Genomic DNA, 22,762 nt, shown 5'->3' on the forward strand with positions numbered 1-22,762 from the left:
AACCAATTTGGTTTTCGAATCGAATAGCCCCAATTTGTAAATACGAATATATTTAATACTTTTCGAATATTTCATGACGTCAACTGCAGCCAAATAAACACAAAATTGGAGCAAAAGTACGGTAAATGTTCACTCCCGTGGTCATAGTATAAAAATAAAACATGAGAACTTGCGCTGTTGAACAGGCTACGTCACTTAGGTAGCCATACTTTACAGACTGTACAGTGATCATTCGCACTCTCTGAAGAGCCCTGTGCATACCAAGAAACTACTTGTTTGCTCCTAATGCACCATTTGCGCTTTTGATAAACAACGATTCATGACGTACTATGCAATGACAGAAACTTGCTAACTTTAAGAATACCGGGATGTGAACATCATTTTATAATTATTGTGCTAACGGCTGTTCATTATTCGAAAACTATTCGAAAAGTCTCAAAAATCACTATTAGCTCACTCCTGCACATGAGGATGCCTTCCTTCCATGCATTCTTCGATTTGTAATACACATTCTTTTCTAGATGGCAACGCTAAAGAAGAGAAGCATTGGTGTGTGACCGTGGCACTTCAATCTTACCAATGTATACTATTACAGCGACTTGCCGGAGAACTTTACTACTATGTCTACTTCAATTGGCACTCTTGGCTTCTTACGGGGCGTGAATGCGAATGTTTCTAACTTTTAAGCTTCATCACCAACGTTACTTGCTCTTTATTCTTGCTGTGTAACTTTCAATAACCATACGAGACAGATATTAACAGGAAGGTGGATGCTTGAAGCTAGTTATCAGTGGTTACGATACAGCTATTATCAGAAAAAGGAGTGTCACTGTTCTATCTCTGTTAATCATTTCAATTCCTGGCTTTTCTCTGACGTTGTCGAGTTTATTGACGATTAATGTTGCGAAATCCTGCAATAGCCATGCCGTGTAACAATGCGTTTATGCGTATGCTTTGTTTAAGATGAAGTCCCGACAGAAGTAGCTTGCTTGCTGGATCTTGGAATTGGTTTCTTCTGCTCTAAACTTCCTTCCTCAGACCATTGTTATGCTATCGGTTAATAAAGAAACGACATTGCGTTAAAAGTTATAAACAATCATTGTGCAAGAACATCTGTGTGTAAATTTGCAAAAAGTATAAATTATCAAGTATTAAAATCTTTAGCTCCAGAAGTGCGGCCGTGTTGGCTGAACTGCCGAAATTGACCACTTAGCGGAAAGCGAGCGACATTCGGAACGATACCTTGGAAAAATCTATGAAGCACTAAGGAACGGCAATAGGGTGTAGAGTGTACTGGGTGAGTTGGTTGGTCGTCATGTTAAAATCAGCGCGAAAATAACGGCAACACAAGACAGAGAAATACACTGGACAGGCGCTGAACTAACAACTGACGTGGTTCATTACACACATGAAGGAATAAATGCAAACAGTCCCTCTGCGCGCGCACCATCACGCTACTGGTATTTGCCACATCTCTCCAGGAGGCTGATTTCACAAACGTGCAGGTTGATAGATGGGGCGTAAATGCAATGTTCGTGGTTTTTAACACGAAAGTGTTTTATGCCGGGGTCCACCAAGACTTCACTGACGTATGTCCGTCACGGAAATACGTCATAGAACATAATACAAAGAAAGAAACCAGAAGAAAAAGTTCCACAAACATGCAAAATTTGGAAATCGAACCCACGACCTCTCGGTCCGCGACGATAGATCGCCGAGCGTTTAACCCATTGCGCCACAAACGCATTTGCAGAGAGCTACACAGACGCGCCTTATATATCTAAAGCCCAGACCACACGTACGCTTGCAAACGCGCGCGAGCTCGCGTCCGCGCGCCCACGCATGCGCAGACGGTGCGGCACGGCTCGTACGCGTCGAAACGCGGCGCGATCTCGCTGATCAGCTCCTCTCAGTTATCGCGCGCCTGGGCTGCCTCGCGTCGGCGCGCCTGGCTACGCAGCGACGGCGCGGTACATTCAACTCTCAGTTAAGCAGAATTATACCATGCAAGAAAGTGCTTCTTCTTCACTTTTCGGGCTGATCTAACAGCTCCAAAAAGATAAAAATTACGTTTATAAATATCGAAGCATTTTGAAGCACTGCCAACAACGAAATACGAAGTGGCGTCTGCCAAGGTGTAAACAAGTGATGCCAGTGAGCGCGCGCTGTCGCGCGTATTTGTGGATGCAAAACGCCATTCCTCGCTAGGCGCGGCAACCGCAAGGCGCGTAGACGCGAGCTTACGCGCGTCCGCAAGCGTACGTGTGGTCTGGGCTTAACACTCCTCCGTGTACCCGCGCTCTTGCTCGGGGCGGTGCCGCCGCCTACGAGCAGAAAAGAGAAGTACTGCATTATGACACTAACGCGCACCGACAGTGAACGCTTCGGTGGTCTCAGCACTACGACGCCTCGATGCCAGCATTCGAAGGGACGCTGGCATCAAGAAGCACTACCAACGCCACCTAGGTGGCGTTCACCGTACTCAGCACAGCGGAGCGTGGCCTCCGCAATTAGCTCTGAAAATGTTTCTGAAGTTGATCGCGGAGGCTGCAATTACGACGCGCTGTACGCGCTGATTTGACTCGGTGACGATTCAGTTACGTGCTTTGTCTTGCGCGTTGTATTAGTGTGTCAGTTACGTGCTTCGTCTTTCGCGTTGTGCTAGCGTGTGCAGCGTAGTGCAGCTTCCATATGCACGACGGTTGCTCATGGTCATCGACGTTGGTAGTCGTGATGGAGGAGACGTGCCACCAGGCGTCAGCGTGGGTGCATCAACGCCTAAGGGCGCTTTAGCCACAAAACACCAATAGACATTATATATCAATGTGCAATAAACATTACACTACTTCTGTGAAGACACGTTTCACTTTCGTGTTCTATACCGATTCCTATATAAGAGGGATCAACCACAGTTTTTTCTTTATGTGGGGCGCTTCAATTGAAGCTGAGCTTCAATTGCGCTGCTTTTACCACTAAACAACAGAGCGAGAGCAAGTGAAGGTGCGTAACTTTTTCGGTGTTACTGATTGAAACGTGGCCTTTTCAAGGTTACAAGGACAGCGTATAACTGTGATTTGTTTTACTTCCTTACTTCTTGGACGATGCAGTACTGGCGGTACAAGTTCCGCAACGTGAATGCGTCAGGAGAAGTGCACACGAAGAGCGACCTGCAGGCGGCCTTTACCAGCTACCTGGCCATCGCGAGCAAGGCGCCCTACATCATCTCGTTGGTCCTGAACACCTACCTGAGCCACCGGTACGCGCCCAACAGTTCACGTAAAACATCCGGTGGCGATTTAGCGGTAAATGTGAAAGAAATGCTTTAGCATTATGCGTCGCACCTATTTGAAGTCCCGGATCCATGACTTTAACCGCGTTCACCACATTTCAAAATGTTGTTCAGTATGCACACTCGACACACGTCCTGCCTCTCCGAGAAGCTATAGCGAGCAGATAACACCGTCAGTTGTACTGCATATATATAAAGAAGTGCAGGCGCACGTAGACAAGCAAGAACATTTAGTTTCGACGTCTTGGCCGGGGTACGGCCTTCATCAAGTCTTCATCATGACTCGTGATGAAGGCTGGACCCCGGCCGACACGTCGAAACTAAATGTTCTTGCTTTTCTACGTGCGCCTGCACTTAGTTTAATAAACACCGGATCCGAAGAACTACCTCGTTCATATATATACATGTCCGAGTCTTTTCAATGCCACCGCGTTAAATAGATTCGTAGGACTTAAGTATGACTTTATTTTGTGTAATGAGCTGATACGCTAAACTAGGAAACCAAGGAAAAACCCTGACAAATCTTTAAGGGTTCTGGGGTCGAATTCACAAAGTTTTTTTTTTTTGTTCTTAAGTACTTGTGAGTTATTTAAAGTGATCTCCATGACATTGGGATCGGTTGCGCATTCAAATCCTGCTGGGTTCTTGTCTAGTCTTGGAACGTGCATAACCAAAGCGCGTTTTACGCGCGTTGGTGTTCCAACGTGCGTTGGTTACGTGCGTTGGTGTTCCCTTGTGTTCACTGCGTAATTTCGTTGCCTGCAGAATTCGACCCGCTGTCCGCATCGGCTGGCCCCTCCTGGGCTGCACGCTTTTCTTCGTAGCCACGGCGTCCCTCGTCAAGGTGGATACGGACCATTGTAAGCCTCTCCCCTGAGTGGCGCATCCGATGCGACGCCTTAACTCTGAGTAGTTCTATCCCAAATGTCTGCACCATAAGATTGATCTCGAACCAGACAATTTTCGACAGCGCTTCTGCATTGCAGTGCTTATATAAACATTCGTTCATGTATGTTTGTTAGGAAAGAAGCTGGTAAACTAACCACGTTCAAAACAAAATGACATCGAGATTTGGGTTGCCAACCGTCCCAAATTTAGGAGCACAGTTCCGAAATTTTAACTAAATATCTCCTGTCTCGGTCCTGACCCAGTCGGGACGGCTGAATGTCCCGACTTTTTTTTTTTTTCCTGCTGCATAACATTAACTCTTAAAAAGACCCCATTTCCTTTTTACAATGCCTTACAGCTCGTTTGCACATTCGCATTTTGTGTTCTATTTCACTGTCATAAACATATTGTAGTCCCTAAACGTTCACGGTATCACGGTAGCTCTTAGTAAGGCCAATATACTGCACACTTCTCGTAGATGGCGACATGGTAGGACAAAAAAAAAAGGGCTCATTTTTTTTTTTTTTTTGCATATAGAGCTTCTGGCATCCCTAATCAGGATTGTGAGCAACGGACCCGTGCGGATCTTGAAACGTCATTTTGTTTTGGCTATGGTCAGTGACCTGCATCTTTCCTAACAACAATTTTACCTCACCAGATGGCATTCCTTCGAACTCTTAAGTATTTAATATACCAGGCATCTCACAAAATGCGTCCGATATTCCTTTAAAATAGGAAAGGTGAGATGGATGGATGGATGGAAAACTTTAATGAACGTCCTGAGGTACGTGATATAAATAAATGATTTACTTGTGATTGCTTTTACCGTAGAGTCATACATTGGCTAATTAATCTATAAGGAAGGTAATTAAACAAGTAATTATGCAAATTAGAATAATTAACTTTTTAAGAAGAAGCCGTGTGATTTATCTTAGTGGAAGACTTGAATCATGTCATCCGATAAGTTCAGAACCGTTACCGGAAATGCAAAACGCTAACGCTGCTAATTTTTACAGCGCAATAAATTCCCGCCAATTACACACAGGAAAGCGAAACCGAACAGCTGAAGAGCGCAACCTGCACGACTTTTATAGACGTCCATGCGTGACGTGACCGTTTGCACCTCAGCGTGAGAGAGCGCTTGAACTGTGACTGCATAAGTAGATAGAATAAGGACTTTAAAGCTATACACAGACGCATATCCATGCGTGACGTGATTTCTGCCGTCGCCGTCCGTTCGCCGTGCACCTCACGGAAGCGTGCGGGGACGCGGCTATCGGAGAGCGCACTCAATCACCCACGCGCAAGCAAGGAAGCGGGAAGCAGCGCTTCTACTCTGCGCTGGGGGCGCCTTCTACTCTGTGGCGGGGGGGGCGCACTTCTATGCCAACAACCGCGCTCGTCTCGCTCGCCCGCACCGATTATAATGCTGCTTGATGCTAGACCGCACGACCTTCGCCCGCGGCCATGCGCTCCTGCCAGCGTGAGTCGTTGTCTGTCATTAGTGTGATCTATTTATGTTTGTTTGTGCGCGCTCACACCACGCTTGTTCATAAGTAATAGTCGGGCCACATTTTCCAACGCAGTTACAATGCAATGCTGCCCGGGTCGGCATGGGCAGGTGTGTACACATGACTCCGCATATCCTTATATAGTATACATAATATTGTGGTAATTTTTACAGACATGGATTTAGCCGCCCTATTATATGGTAGTTTCACGTTTCCTTTCTGCAGACCAGATTGCCTTCATGGCTGCCACACTGGTCATCGTGGTCCTCATAAACAGTAAGTGATTGCACGTTTTAGACAACAAATTGTTAACGAAGACAGAAGGGGAATTGCAATCAAGATGATGTACGGCATATGAGCCGGGTTGTTGGTATGATATAATGACTAGACTTCAATCCAATTTATTTTTTCATTTCAATGAAAGGGGGTGTCGGAACTACAAGCTGAGGAATCGGCTTGACAAGAGTTCCGACCCCGCACAAATCGACAACAGCAGTAGAGGCGTCATATTGCTCTCAGTCATAATAATGTAAGTAAAATTGTAAAATTCACGTGCTTTATATATATATATATATATATATATATATATATATATATATATATATATATATACAAGTAGTATACGCATGTAATATACACATATACACACATATGTCTACACACACACATGATCGTGAAAAAGAAGAACACAATCGAAAATACGCATCCGGCCGGTACTCTATATTTGACCGCAGAAAGAGCACATAGTATAGAAATAAACATGTATATCATTGATTTACAGTCGAAATTCGGAACTGGACTTGGATATTCATCACTAGGCTTAAATCGCGAGAACAAGACGAAGAGGGACGAGTGCTCGTTGCGCCTCAAGTCTAGTGAAAATATAGCGCATGCACATCTCTGGAGAAGTAATGCGCAGTCGCGTATCGTTTCATTGTTATTTGTTTCCAGTCTTCTGCGGTTTCCTGCAAGGAGGTGGAACTGGCCTGGCTGGTTGCTTCCCTGAAAAATACATGGCGTCTAACCTCAATGGCCAGGTATGTTCGTCCCGTGAAATAATTAACATTTGCGACAAAGTGCATGCTCCTCACAGGCTCCCGGACAACCTTTCTCTGACGAAAACTATATTACTATCGTTTAGCTCAAGCTATTGCAATAATATTACGCACAATAACAATATGCGCAGAACTTCTTCCCTTGTTTTGCCATGCCCTGACATGCTTAAAAACGTTTACTTTCCCCGTACGATCAAGAATGGAATGTGTTGCTCGATCATGTTTCTGCAAATCAATCTGAAAGTGGTTTTCAATGTGCAATGAAGTCACTCTTGCAGTGACAGTTCTGTCATGATCTAGTGATTCAATAAGTCATTCAGTTTTACGTCATGTATATGACACCTTGCTATTTCTGATATATGTTCAGTGCAATAACTCTAATTGCTAGAATTTATGAACGTTTTCTGTCAAATGTGCAAATTTCACGTGATGCTCGTTTGTTTTCTTTTACACTCTCGTCCACTTCTTGCTCTTCTTGTAGACCGCAGTATGTATCTAAATAAATAAAACGACATCGATCAACGGACATTGCATTTTTTTTTTCAGGCAATGGGCGGCGTGTTCGCTACTGTAGCGCAGATCTTATGCTTGCTTGGCGATGCGTCGCCGACCACGAGCGCATTGCTCTACTTCCTGCTTGCCGTCGTGACATTAATCTTCACCCAGATATGCTTCGGATTATTAGTGAAGACGGTGAGTGAAGCCACATTATCTTTGCGGCAGTCGGCATATACATTATCTTCAAAAGTGCGATCAATGAAAAAGAAAGCTGCCATCCACATCACTGTTGTTCAACGACAATTTGTAGAGGCTCCACAAACGATATCTTTAGTTCCAGAAAAATGCTGCTGTTGTCCTCACGTCGAACACAAACCCAGCTATTAAAGAGGCTAACAATCCTGAACAACGTGAAGTTCTTGATTGCTTCCGGTTCGTACCCACCATTAAATCAAAGTTGAAGCGGAAGTCGATCGTTTGGTTTTACCAGAGACTGACAGAAAACGCTTTCCAATGGTGCGATAAGTCTCCCAAGCACGTGGTGTGTTGACTACTATGACTCAAGGCCTCAATGGATAAGATTAAGCATGAATTACTCGCATCAAATTTAAAGTGGCCTACAAGAACAATTCCCACTTGCCAGATTGGCAATCTTGTAAGACCGCACTGCGCTTGCAGGGAGTGTGACTCGAGCTTCGAGCTGTGGCACCATCTATTGTCCGTGGAAAAGCTCCACCTGCGTATTGTGCACTACCAAAGCATTGCTGTTTTTTGTAAGGCCCACGGGCCTTAACGAAACTTTCCCAGTAGTTTTATTGTGCATGTGTGTGTCTGGTAGCTAGTGTATGTGCTGTTCGTGGGTTTTGGGGATTAGAGTACATACGGTAATTATCAGCCAGCGGCTGGAGTACCATTCCAAGCCATGAGCTAGGCTAGCATCTCCACCATATTTCATTAAAATCTGCATATATCGCTCTCTTCTTCTGCAGGCCGGAATTATCGTTTCTTTTTGTTATTGAGGCGTTTTAATGTTGCAATAAACCGCGCGGAATCGTACGGTTCGGTTACTGTTATCATACAGCTATAAGCTTTGATTAAGTAGTTTAACTTGCACTAAAAAGACAGCCGTTAAATTAAACGCAGTTAGTTTCTTCTTTTCATGGCGTTGATTTCGTTTCACATTTCCGTCATTCAGTCTCTTCTAGTCATCTCACCTGTGCCTCCTTTGAACCAACTGTAGCCCAAAATATAGCCAACTAGCCCAATGACATGTCCTCCTGCTAATGAAACGCCCTGAGCGAGGCATAACGAAACAGCAACAAGCAGCAAGTCGAAACTGACAGCGTGAAAAGTGCGAGAGATTGCGGATTCACAAGTGCGAGCGAAAAAAAAAAAAAAAAAAACGCGCTGGCAAAGCCAGCGCCACCTAGATAGCCGGCCTGTGCGCCCTGCTTTATGACATCATGCTACTTGGACCTAAATTTCCAATCCCAAGCCCGGCGTGACGAAAGCGGTGACGTCACAATCACCGCGGCTTAGTCGGGAGCATCCCCATTAGATTCTATGGCAGTCGGGCAAGGTAGCGTGACGTCACGGATAAAAGTGCACCGGCCTTGTGCTATCTAGGAGGCGTTGGTGAATCACGCGCTGTGCAGTGACGAAAGTGGTGCATGGTTTGCTCAACTGCAGATGGCACACATTGGGGTAAACTTTGGTTTCAAGAGAGACAGGTCCATATGTCTTTAGTCGTATACGTTTTAAATGTGATTTTGTGGAAGTCCATCACGAGTGCACTGATATTGTGTTTAAACAGCGCTGGATTGAGCCGAGGCGGGGACATGTCTTCTAGGTGTCTTCAGCATCGGGCCCCAACCACTGAAAGTGAGGGAACGGAATCTTCGTTTATCAAGATGTGATGAAAGGGGCCGCGTAATTGGCCTCAAGCCGCCCAATTTCTTAATCTGGCTCTGGTATTTAGCAGTACTTTGAGCAATCCAAGCACACTCATTTTAGTTCTGTGCGCATAAGAGAATTTGTTCGCTGTGTCAATATCCTATTGTGAGGCGCCTAAACCATGGTCCAAATATATAGATAACCATTATTAACCGTAAAACACTGTTTCTTTTTTTTTTCAGGAATTCTACCGCTACTACACGTCAATGCAAGCAGGTGAGTCTCGGACATCCCTTGTGCAAGTGCTATTAAACGTAACTGTTTCCACAAGCGGCGTTACATCTGATCTATCTATTGGCTTTGTGCAGTCACTTACAAAGACTTGGACAATGTCCCACTGGAGAAGACCGGTAGCAAAGCGTCGCCATGGCAGCTCTTCAAGGGGGTGAGCACTAAAGGAACACTCCTTGTATTATCGCGACAGTAGCTCAGTATAGATTCAAATTGTGTTCCAACTGGCGGGCATTACTTAGCCTGGCAGCGGCCAATGGTTGCAGATAAAATCATTTTATGGTCGCCCATGTGATCCCAAAGTCAAACATACATTGTCGTGAAGGAACACCATCGAAGCATACATGCGTATGTGCAGCTGAAAGGACAGACAGAGAAAAGTCAAATCAGTGACAACGACGCATTTTTCTGTGAATCCTTTTAGGGGCAAATATGTATTTGAGTAACTACCTACCAACCCAGGAAGCCAATTTTTGAATCATGAAGCGTCTGAAACAAATTTTGTCAAAAAGCGTATCATGACTGCAAAGTGCGGATACGGCTCAGTTTTCGCAGACGGCGTTTCCAAGTTTATTTAACAGGTGTGATCAAAGAGTTAAAGGATTGATTCCCTATAGTGCGGTGAATGAGGGCAGCTTGGGTTTTAGCTGAAGAAATTGTAGCATGTGACCTTCGTTAGTTATGCCCAATTGCATCGCGCTAGATATAAATGGCTGTGCAACTGAAGATTTTGTATACCATATCTGTGAGTGCGTATACCCGACTTCGGTATTGTAAATGCGTCTTATTCTCCTTGCTTTCAGTTCTGGAACTCCGAAATAAGTACGGAATGTTGTCGTGACCCTTCTTCGGGAGAAAAACCTAATAAAATTTATACTTCACTATTCGCTACCTACAGGCAGCACCACTATTTTTTAGGTATCTGAGCACCATGCGCTAAAAGCAATAAATAAGTTGTATTCGCAAACACTGGACAAGTGCTCAGGTATATATAAAGGAATTTTGGAATGACAGTTCATTGTGTGTACACCTCCTGAAAGGTCAAACTTTGTGTTTTCTCACATTGGTTATCGTGACCAGACAGTGTTCCGTCGAACTCTTGATTAAAATAAATAAGTTAGTACTTTGCTACAGTGAACAGCACACGTGCCAGAGGAATTATCTGAACGAGCTATAGGTGGCTTGAACTGACGTCATTCGAGCCGCCATATTGGAGGACCAGCGTGGTGAGAAGCTGCATCTCTTGACTTATCGCGCACTGGTTCTCTTGTAGTTTTGGCAGAGATACCAGCAGCGTTTCGACCATGTCTCTATGACTTTGAGGCAGGTTACTTGTAGCAGTGAATATGATACACTAACGTCATCCTAGCCGCCATGTTGAAGGACCTGCATGGTGAATAGCTGCGTCGGTGACGTCATGTGCAAGCTATCTATAGCAAGACTCACTTTTTTAGCAGCGGAGCTGTTTAAGCCGGCCATAATGTGTGCCGCCTGCCACTGCGTTGCCTAGCAAGCACCTCGCGGAGCATCGCGCGCTATGCTCGGAAGAGAGAAAGAGAAAATGAGAGTGAGAGAGAGTGCACGCGTCGCGCGCTATGATCGGGAGAGAGAAAGAGAAAATGAAAGCGAGAGAGAGGGAGAAACAAATTTTAGCAAGATCTACGAGGCAACGCGGAGATAGAGTGACCTAGAATATTGGAGAGTGTCCAAAGCGCCGGCTCCGGCGAGGGCCTTTTTCTGTGAACTGCCGCGCCGCGCCGCTGCTGCTCCGGACCCGTGGGCTTTTCGCGCTCGCGAAGCGCGCGGGAAGCGAAGGTCGTCTGCTACGCGCTGTAGTTTTTTGCATTCATTTTCCACGCAAAGCACTTAAACTCTATTTAACTTCAACAGTGTGGTGCTGCATGGAGCTTACCCATCTTTGAGCGTATCTTTGTGCTTGGGCAGCAAGATAATGCGAAAACTAACGTATCAAACTGATCAGCGCGGCCTAGCTCCGGTGCTAGAATTCGGGAACAGTATTACTGTAATTGTGCGTGACTAGAAACGCGCTAAATGAGCCCGCGCAAGAAAAGAACGTAAAAAAAAACGTTATTCGCATGGGTACGCGGGCAATAGCACCATGCTTGCAAGAATAAAGCAACGAAAAATGTAAATTACTCGCGCAGTCAAGTGAAATACTTACGTGCGTGCCGTGACCGCTTCGCTCACCGCTACGCGCATTTCGCTCACGGTTAGTAGTAGTTTAGAGCCATATGCATATGTATTTATTCATAATTTTTTTAACCTCGACAATACCTTATTATGAACAGAGCTCCGTGAGAAGGTGTAAGGGAAACACGAGAAGGAACAGAGGAGGCCCTAACGCCGCAATATTGTTGGCTTATTTCGCTTCAGAGATAGCGTACACGAACAATTCTTGCTGTACGCTATCTCTTCAATACAAACTTCGCTCATGATGTACCTTAAGGTTCACAGTGAGTGAAGCTGGTTTCAAATTCAGACATTCGAAAGAAAAGATATTCCAGCCAATATGTAAACAAACATTAAAAAGGTGAACAAATATATATTTTTCTACATTGAAATGAATAGATAGCTACCACTGGGGCCTAGCTATTCACTCATTTCTTATGCAAAAGTTATTGCAGCAATAGCCTTGTTTCCGTGAATCCTCTCTGAAATTACCAACATATAACTTCTCATGTTATTGCTTAACGTGTGATTTTTTTACATAAAATAACAAGCATTCATGGCGCGTGACGATGTTTGTGCTTGCATTATATTGAGTGGAAAATCGTCTTAAAGATTACAATCTTTTATGCACTACAAATATTGCTATTGATTCTACATATCCCCAAAATAGTTACCTTATATCATTGAAACATGAGAAGTTTATGTTCTGGTAATTGCCTCTTTCATTACGTAACTACAAGTACATAATTATTTATCAGTAATTATATTTGCTGTGTTCGAACCAGCGAGCATAAGCAATAAATATTCCTAAAGTTACTTTTATGTTAGAATTCGCTTAGTGTTTGCACTCTTGCAATACAAGAAGGCGAAAGACGAGTTGCACATCCGTAATGCGTCACGTTCGTTTTCTGACGTTCGCTCGTAATTATGAAATAAGGCATACGTACACAATGTTGCACTGTTGGCGTTTTATTTATTTTGGTTTGTCTTGATTTTTTTTTTCGCCGTATATTTCTCGCGTACCCTTTACCTACATGCCGTGGTAGCTTAGTGGCTTTGGTAGGTTGTACTGCTAAGCTCGAGGACGCGGGTTCGATTCCTGGCTACGCCGGCTTACATTTCGATGGAGGCGAAATGCATAAAACACCCGTGTACATAGATATAGGTGCACGTTAAAGAACCCCAGGCGGTCGAAATTGCCGGAGCCCTCCGATACGGCGTTTATCATAGCCATATTGTGATTTTTGGATGTAAAACCCCAGAAATTATCATTGCTATTATTACCCTTTACCTGTGCTCTCAGTTCTTCATGATATATGAGCAAGTTCGACAGCTGAGATCGAGATTGGCATTCAACACGTTCTTATGGTCAGACCCACACCATCAGAGGGATTTCTGGCCGAAAAATGCGGGTTTGCACCACACGTGATATTGTTGTCGTTAATCGCCACGTGAATGCAAGTATGTCAAGTTACTAATGCCATGACCCATCAGTCATCTTAGTCACACATTTGTGCCTTTCCACGCTATACTTTGGAATATATACCAAGTGAACGAGACGCGAGAGTTACGTGGTTTGTATTTATTTTTGGTACCGCGGCCCCACCGACGGACACATTACGCTTCCTAAGAGCCTGTTATGGATTTCGCCTTAACAAAGAGATAGCATAGCGCGGGAGGCAGTCTTATAAAACAAATCGAATGCATTAATTAAAAGAGAGGAAACGATAGGGTGAGAAAGCGTTAGCATGAGCTAACCATATCTGCCACATTATCCTGGTTATCATCGTGATCTCCAGCTTATTTTCTCCTGCAGCACGTTCGCGTTGCTCATTCCACGCATAACTAAATGAAGTAACCGCGCGGAATGCGTTACTCAAACAGCCGCGTAAGCGCGGACCAAGCGAGCTAGAAGGAAATATATAAAAAAAATACGAGTATCCACAGCCGGCAAACACGTTCTCTGTGCGGTGAGTCACTGCGGTATTACCTTGTGGTGACGTGGTACTTAATATATCCCAAATTATTGCGATGTTGGCTAATAGCAACCAAAATATCAGGCTCGTAGCAGACGCCCGCCGCTTTCGCGCGGCTTCCGCAGCGGAGAAAGCCCACGGGTCCGGTACAGCAGCGCCGCGGCGCGGGAGTTCACACAAAAAGGTCCTCGCTCCTGCCATGCATTCGCGCGGCGCTTTGGACACTCTCCCATATTCTAGGTCACTCTAGCGGAGAGGTGCTGCCGACGCCATCCGCGCTTCTCCGCATGCGCATTTCCCCGCATTAGCGCCGAACGCTCGCGGTGTCCGTGACTGCAGCAGGCGCCTCTGGCGGCGGCTCGGCCGAGCTCCCACCAGTTGCGCGCTACTGCGTATGCGCCATGACGTCATCCCGACGTGTCGTCTGCTGCGCGTCGCCCGTACACTGTGCATAGCTTTCGCCCCACTTCCCCTACGTGTGCTCGGACTGCAACTGCCTCGGCGGGGGGGAATACCCGATGCCACAGACCACGAGGAAATGCTGATACACTTCGTATAACTTAGCATCACTTGGCTTTACTTCGTATAACTTATCATCACTTCGTATAGCCAGGACCAGCTAGGAACCGATCAGCTCCGCTGGGTCTTTAGCCTTGAGCCACTAGTGCAAGCTACCCCAATTGTTTTGTGGTGGCTATATCCGCCTGAGACCCAAAGACATATGAGGGATATAATCGCTTTCCAAGTCAATTCTTATTACCGGCTAGGATGTTATAAACGTGACAACCATTTTTTAAGTACCATGGTTAGGGGTGCTGGAAGCAACGTCACTATGTGTCGCTATGTACGTGCACAATGTGACCATCTTTTCATGTTTGTTATGGTAAATCTCTCTTTATTTGCCTAAAATCAGGTATGAAGACGTAATGTATCGCATGGCGGGTTGGCCATGATGAAGCTGCATCTTGAATTTTCCACGTCATCTCGCGATATTCGAAACGCACTTCAGGGGTATTTTTCCCGGTATGTGACGACGCAACGGTCTAGATTAAATTAGGGTAATTTTCTCAAACGCTGACGGCAACGTTATGGCTGAACTACTTTCATGCAATTTCACAGGAATCTGGTTTCATATACAGGATTAATATATTGCGCTATCCTTACCGAGTAATTTTAAAGACTGAAGGCAATGCGCAATGTATAATGTACACGGGGTCTCAGGGCGGGACATAGCTGATTTTATTTTCACATAACATTAAAAAGAGAAACCAGCGGCTGCTATCTACGCCAACAAGATAGATGAAAAGACGCTAAATCAAACCATGGTTACAATGTAACGTCCTTCTGCAACGTTATGGAAAAGTGCAATACACATTTCTTTCAGGGTTGGATGTACTTCGTGTCTATCGTCCTTATCTTCTGGGTCACGCTGTCAATATTCCCAGCCATAATGGTCTTGGTTGTGTCTACGCGCGCTGACAGTGGAGCTGCCATTGCAAGTAAGAACTTCACTTAAGTGATCGAAATTTGTCTGGTAACTGCGCGACGCGTATATAAGTATGATAATCTGCTGTAGCCGCCTGAAAGAGCAATAACTGTTTTATTTTGTGCCAGATAAATTCTTCCTCCCTATCGCTGGGTTCCTGGTGTTCAACATTGGCGACCTGGTGGGCAGGATCATTTCCAGCTATATCCCGTTGGTAAGATGTGGCGAAACGCTATTTCCGCATTCTTTTCTTTTTTTATTTATTCGCAGCATTGGCTATATATATATATATATATATATATATATATATATATATATATATATATATATACACGCAAAATTACATTTGCGATTTATTATGACATTTTATTTACCAGATACATTTATACTAATAAGTGTATTTCGGTTATTTAGTTATAAACCAAGGAACGGAAGCAAAACGTGGTAGACCACCTTACTAATGGCTGCCCTTCCCGTACAAAAAGAAATTGGCCAATGGATAATTCGCAGTGATATCACCTGCTGAAAATTCAAAATTACAGCTGATTAAACTTCAGCGTACAAACCTGACGCGAGGCAAAATAAATCAACTATATATTGACACGGAAGCAACACCCGAAAGTAATAGATGAGCTGAGCAAGAAAAAAAACGTAACCAAACCGTCTTAGAAACTATAAGGCTCTTAAATACAGTATCGTTAGTACACTTCTTAGTAAGATGTGGAGTGTAGTTTATACGGGTGTTAAAAAATAAGCTTTACGGAATTTTTAAAAATCGCCTGTGGTAGGTAGCATAATTCTTATCGTTCAGCAGGGTTATACGAAGAGGCAGACATTAGTAGCACGAGAAATCGAAACACACATTCAACTAATCAAAAATTATACTTAACTTCTTAGTTGATTACTTTACGGCACATTGCAATTTACGATTTGTAGCCGGTGAGTTTGTCAGGCATATCCACTTGGAATGAATTTCCAGAATGACACCAGTTTGGAGATAAGCGCCATCAAACTCGCCGTAAAAATACACTGTTGCTCCACTTATTTTTTAACCAAAATGCTGTTTTATACATTGAAGCACAAAAGTAACTAGAACGCCCATGTATTTCGTCCCACACTTTGGGAAATAATATATCGAAACTGGTACCATCCTGGAAATTCGTTTCAAGTGGATGCGTCTTGCAATCTCACCGGCTACAATTCCTAAATTGCTATATGTGTCTTAAAGTAAATGACTAAGAAGTTCATCAGTCAATTTTTGTTAATTAGTTCAATGTGTGTTTTGATTTCTTCTGCTACTAATGTCTGCCTCTTCGAATAACCCAGCTGAACGATAAGAATTATGCTACCTGCCACAGGCAATTTTTAAAAATTCCGTAAAGCTTAATTTTGAACCCCAGGTATGTGCGAGCTCAAGGATTACATGATGAGAGTTTAACGTCTGAGTTATTTTAAATGTGAGCTATGGAATACCATAATTCGACCATGGTCTGTTAGGTTGATACTTATATGCAAGTCGAAAGTTGTATATTGTGCACGACTATATAGCTAGCTTACTTTTTATATGTCTGATATACGTACAAGAACTGGTGCTTTTTAAATATATATCTGGAACTTTTGCTATAGAAGTCATTTTTTCAGCTGCACGGAGCGCTTTTTTCTGCAGACTAGGAATGAGCAAACGGTTAGTAGCGCATGCGGCTCATCAAACAAGTATTCCACACTCTATGCTAGATAAACTAGGAAGTAATATAGCTGCATTTTCGGCTTCGGCGTTGCGCTGCAAAGCCAGAGGGCGCGGGATCAAATCCCGGCCCCGGCGGCCGCATTTCGATTGGGACAAAACACAAAAACACCCGTGTACCGTACATTGGGTACACGTTAAGGAAACCCAGGTGGTCGAAATATAATCCGGAGCCCCCCACTATGGCGTGCCTCGTAATAAAATCGTGATTTTAGCAGGTAAATTCCTGGAATTGATTTTTTGTCGCATTTTCAGTGAAGGTTATCATAAAGGTCAAATCATTATTAAGGTAAAAACTGCAGGGGCGCAGAGCAGGAACTTTTTGCATCTACTGTCAGGATGTTTTTTCGAGAGTTGGTCCGGATTTCGTTGACTTGCCCAGGGGCCACACTTTCCAAATATTCTGTTAAAGACTACCTACTTAGGGAGGTCACGTTGTGTGACGCCGTAAGCGGCACGTAAGAGACCGTGAAAGACTGCTGCTCACTCTGGTTAGGTGAAGTCTGCTCACTCGACATCTGCCGCATCTTCTTCTTCATACGACGGCCCATGGCTACGGTGCACTCGATGTTAGAGTCCATGGCTTCGGGCGTTGAACTCTCCCAGGAATGAAGCTGGTCCGAGCTGCCAAAGTCACGTCGCCTAAACATGAGCGATGAAGCAGACGGCTGACCTTGTTCAGGTGGCCGTGCGAGCGTCTTCTTGCCCATTCCTTGATGACAGTACGTTCACGAAACTGGTAAAACCGTAAAAAGACTGCATAACAGCGAGAGGCCTAGAGCACCGGACAGCCCAACCTCCTCAGTAACCCAGTTCATGAAGCCTCCGCATCGAAATCACCCAGCGTCACAGAAAATTATAAAATAAAGTGATGCGTGTTTCGGTCATACCGGTAACAGGAGTAAATTGTTAGGACAGCTAGGGTTCAGCAATAGTGCGTACACCGTCCATATTTTCTCCACTAGATTGGTGGTGTGCAGCTACAAGTGGCTATAGTTCAATTAGCAGGGCTTTATGGCCTAAGCATGCAGTGTAGCCTCGACTGTGATAAATTATTGCATCGCATTATGTTAACGTCATTTTAACTGAAATTCGTTTCCGCACTCCAATGTCCATCGCAATGAGAGTAAAACGCAGATGTGTTCGCGTGACCGATGTTGAGTCCTGGCTCTGGAGGAAAGCACGACACGTACCCATCGTGGAGGCTTATAGTGGCTACATGTTGTTACGTACCTATAAGCACGAGGTCGCGGCTTCGATGTTCCGGACACGGCGGCCGCATTTTGATGGGGGAGAAATACCTTGCAATGGCTCCATGTTAAAGAACCCCATGTGGTCGAAATAATCCGGAGTCACCTACTACAGCGTGCCTCATAATCAGGTCGGGGTTTCGGCACGTAAAACCCCAGAATTTAAAACGCGATTCGGGAACAGCAAATGCTTAGGAATGCTTAAGCGTGTAGTGACAGATGCGGACGAACAAGTGGACACACACAAGCGGAGTGTGTGAGCACGCCTTTATTATGTCATATAGTAACGAACAAGTTGGAATACGCTAGCGCAAGACAGGGGTAATTGGAGATCGCAGGGAGAGGCCTTCGTCCTGCAGTGGACATAAAATAGGCTGATGATGATGATGATGATGATGATGATGATGATGATGATGATGATGATGATAGTAACGAAAAGTGTCTTTAATGTGACATAGCACGCACACGGCATTTTTACTACCACGTGATTGCGATATGCATGCGTAGAAATGCGTGCACCTGTCTAGAATAAAGCCATTTGTTGAAGTTAGCGCTTGTGTCTGTCCACTGGCTTGTCCGCGTACGTCACAGTGCTTAAACAATCCTAAGTGTGACTTACCAACAAGGCCGAACCTCAATGCTCGCAAACTACGTACTTGGCGCCTTTTATTCTCGAGTCGAGTCACTTTCTCTGACTGAATGCGAATCTATTTGGCACCTGCAGCGAGCAAGGAGGAGGAAGACAATGCTCGCCCTCTGCCTGTGCCGAGTGGTGTTCATACCGCTCTTCCTCCTCTGCAACGCTTACCCCCGTTACAATCTGCCAGTGCTGTTCGAGAGCGACACGGCTTTCATCGTCCTCATGGTGCTGTTCTCTGTATCCAACGGCTACCTCGTCACGCCGGCTCTCACACATGCCTCCAAGTAAGTACTTCACTTCATGGTCGTAGATGCACCTAAAGGGACACTAAAACGAACTCAAAAACAGTTTATACGTACTAATAAACTATTCGTTGTAAACGTTATGTTCGTTAATATATTGGTAATCGGTTTATTATTAACAAAGTAAATCAAAGTCTAAGTTTCATTTTTTGTTTTATTTTATTACGGGCCGTAGCCCGTGAACCTAAACGTCAGTTTGACGTCACGGATTTCAAAGCATATTTTCGTATTTGAGCCGTTGTGGCTCAATAAATGTTCTTGAGACTCTCTAAGGGCCGGTCTTTGGCTGTTTTAGATAACAATGTAGTCCATCTCTACCGGTCAAAACGTTGACGAAGCACGAGTAGACGGCGTCAAAATCAGTGACGTCACGGCTAGCTGGTGCAGAAAATTCACGGCGGCGGCACCACCGGTCATTCATTTTTGCGTTTTTTTTTTTCTGGCTTACGAGGCCTCTTCTCGCGGTAAAACTGGTTTTCTTTATTATATAATGTTGAACAGTAATTTACGAATACAACTCCACCTATTTTTTTTATTTCACTTTAGTGTGCGTTCAACTATTTTCTCATTTCACTTTAGTGTGCGTTCAACATAAAGTCTAGAGTTCAACGAAATCTCGTCTGGTCGCGATTAGTTACAGTCAAATGTAAATTGGACGCCGGCCATAAACAAGAAAAAAAATACAAGACATTTCAGGATCTCATACTTTTGCCATTCACTGTAAACAAAGCTCCCGTACGGGAACCGAAACGACCTGTATAATATATATATATATATATATATATATATATATATATATATATTCTCATTTTGATACTGTAGCGCGCACCCACCAAACAAGGACACAAGGCAAAGGTAGCAAAGGTATATCGAGTCAGCGCTTGTGTGTTACCTTTGCACTGTGTCCTTGTTTAGCGTGTGCGAGCTGCAGTATCATAGTGAATACCAACTCGACCAACTTTCAGTATTTTTACAATCCTGTATTTTTGGTGTTTGTGCTCGCTTGAAGATGCTGATTGTTGAACAAACAACAAATGAAACCTGGTAAAGAAAATAGACAATTAAGCCAGAACCGCCTGTGGAGAATGCTAGCGTGCATAACGCATACCACACGGCCACCTCGTTCTCAAACACCACAAACTCATGCACGTGTTTCTGCGCTTCACCTGGCACAACAAGCGACGTGAATAAAATGATGCCATTTTTTTGGTTTGCTTACAAAGTTACCGCTGTGATACAACTCCATCTAGGAGTCTTAGAATTTCGAAGGCCATCTGCTCGATGACCGTTGAAAAAATGCCCGCGTCCTCCCTGCAGCGTTGCATGAAAGTGCTGAATCAGAGTTCGAGTACGAGGATAAACTGCTCTAAGAAAGAGTATGTGGCAGTACGGGCTACATATAACTTGTATTTTGCGGCGTGAAATCCTCGTATTGAAAGAGTTCGCTTCAATAGTGGTGCAACTGAGGGTTGAAACACCGTTAGCGAAGCAGGACTAGAGAATTGCAACAATTTTTCTGAAGTTTTGTTCGACAAGAAGGCTGCGACCGAGTTAAGAGAACTGGTTCAGTGGTACTACTGTCAAACCAAAGTTATTCCATTGTAGTCCAACATTGCGAAGTGAGAAGTGACCCAAATGCGGATGGTGGCGCGGATGCGCCAAGTGACAAGTTGACCTCATATTACAATTGAGGAACGTATGGTCAAAGCGGTAGCGAAGTATAGGAGCTATAAAACTGGAATGCCATAGAGGAGTCCACTGAGAGGTCATATCGAAATTACTTTCCCTGGTGGCAAGATAAAACTAAGTGATTGGGCAGCAAATCAAGGAATGAAGAAGTAGTGGGCACATACATAGAAATGACAAGAAAAAGCGTTTATTTTTTGGCACCGCATATTCGTGGTGTTTGACACCAGGAAGTGCACAGCGACATGTTCGCAAAGAAATTTAAGAAAATTGTAATCGTTCTCTCAAATAACGACGCAGACATTGTGCAACGAATACCTGGAGCTCATTGTTCCGAAAGGAAGTCTATAGGTAAGATGCCTGTGACATCTTACTCACCCCTTCAGACGCCGTGTCCACATTTGTGGACGCGGATCGCTTTTACCAGTTCTAAGGACTGATGGTGAAGAAAAAGCAGCGTACATTGAGCTTCAGGTGAACTGAACCCCATAGGTAATCAATATGTGCCAATTTTTTTTCAGTGTGCTGCGTAATTGCTACGGACGACCCCTTTGCTAAAGCTATTACCATGTTTTATGACACGTTCGACGTGCTGCGTTCGGGCAGCAATATAATAAAAGAACAGATTTTCTTTTCTCGTAATGTATGCAGTGTCAATAATTAAATCGTGCCGGTACCTCAAGTCTGTCATTTAATTTTTTTTGTGCGAAAAACGGAACGTTACTGACTACACAATAAATCTACATTTAATTACTTTCTAGTTATGATGACTCATGAGAAAATGCACAGTGGACCATCCTAACGCCTGGTCTTTCTTGCAATGGAGTGTCAAGTGCCCTGGAATAAAGATGTGTAACTTTGACACATTTGTCCATCATAATTCGCACCTGAAGTATATACAAAATTAGACCTCGGACTGATGCCCTCTTGGTCCGCAAAGTTGGGCAAGGGTATTGGACAAGATTTAGGTATCCAACGCGGTGTCTTCACTGCAGCAGCGCACCCAGGATCTCTGCCAGGGAGGGGGGGGGGGGGGGGGGGGGGGGGTTACAGTTTGCCAATACCATCCAAACAGCACTAATTTCGATTTCTTAACGGGAAATTGTCAAAACAATTCGCTTTTTGCGAGTGTGCAGACGATTGGGCGTCTTGCACACTGATCTGTGTGTAAGACGCCCAATCGTGGTCTTACATCTTAGTTGCAGTACTCAAATGCGTAAGGAAAGAAAAGGGGTTAAACAAAAAAAGGGGGGGGGGGGGGTTAAGTCGGCCTCAATGGGGAATTACAACCCCCGAATCCACCCCCTCCCCCTCCCTCGTCGGTGCGCCACTGCTTCACTGTGTAAAACGCATCTAGAACAAGGATTTTTTCCTGCTTCCAGTATATTACATTGTTCTCATTTTCCTTGTATTTTTTTTTTTCTTTTCAAGGTCCACATCGGCAGAAAATCAGGAAATGGCCGGATCCATGGCAGCCGTCTTTCTAGGGCTCGGTCTACTTTTAGGATCCCTATCTTCGTATGGCACTGTGAAGCTCCTTTAGCTTTAGCCCATCAGAAAGCAACTGGACAAGTGACGAAGAAGTCCGGGTCAAAAGACATTTCCAGCAGCAGCTGCTACGTGCCAGCCAAATGCAGCAAGGACTGAAGCCGAGACTATGATTAATTTAATCACATGAACATTCAAACACGACCGTTCTCACCCGTAGTTTTATACGCAGAGTGAGATATATGAAACTGCTATGCTGAAATGTTGCTGATTTTTATGCATAATACATTTTAGGTGGTTTTAAACATACCCTGTGTGTTTTGTTTTGTTTTCAGCAACGTTTCACTGTACAACAAAAAGTTACAAGGTCAAGCGCTGTTGTTCGCTGATTGGGCGACTCTCTCATGGGGCGACTTTCGCTGATTGGGCAACTTTAGCCCTCATCCTCAATAACACTGTGATGTACTTCAATATACCGCGCCTGCTGCATAAACAACTCATTCTATCTACAATGCGTCTGCTTTGTTTGCCTCACTTATGAACTAGACAACTCGCAGTCACTCAGGTTCTCCGGT

The 22,762-nt window shown here is 44.3% G+C and overlaps 1 protein-coding gene across 9 annotated transcripts in view; it reads left to right on the top strand.

Moving 5' to 3' along the window:
• LOC119457626 (equilibrative nucleoside transporter 2) overlaps window positions 1-22,497 on the top strand; it is a 104,477-nt gene extending 81,980 nt beyond the window's left edge. For all 9 annotated transcript variants that reach the window (XM_037719256.2, XM_037719254.2, XM_037719257.2 and 6 more), the window contains 11 exons: window positions 3,108-3,256; window positions 4,055-4,149; window positions 5,914-5,964; window positions 6,640-6,725; window positions 7,290-7,436; window positions 9,377-9,410; window positions 9,503-9,579; window positions 14,976-15,090; window positions 15,206-15,291; window positions 18,796-18,995; window positions 22,131-22,497. In XM_037719256.2, coding sequence (XP_037575184.1) covers window positions 3,108-3,256; window positions 4,055-4,149; window positions 5,914-5,964; window positions 6,640-6,725; window positions 7,290-7,436; window positions 9,377-9,410; window positions 9,503-9,579; window positions 14,976-15,090; window positions 15,206-15,291; window positions 18,796-18,995; window positions 22,131-22,242 — 1,152 coding nt within the window. In that variant the 3' untranslated portion in view covers window positions 22,243-22,497. The remainder of the gene's footprint in view (window positions 1-3,107; window positions 3,257-4,054; window positions 4,150-5,913; window positions 5,965-6,639; window positions 6,726-7,289; window positions 7,437-9,376; window positions 9,411-9,502; window positions 9,580-14,975; window positions 15,091-15,205; window positions 15,292-18,795; window positions 18,996-22,130) is intronic.
• Window positions 22,498-22,762: the final 265 nt, after the last annotated feature.

The sequence above is a fragment of the Dermacentor silvarum genome, chromosome 7 (genome assembly GCF_013339745.2).
Source record: "Dermacentor silvarum isolate Dsil-2018 chromosome 7, BIME_Dsil_1.4, whole genome shotgun sequence".
Lineage (NCBI taxonomy): Eukaryota > Metazoa > Arthropoda > Arachnida > Ixodida > Ixodidae > Dermacentor > Dermacentor silvarum.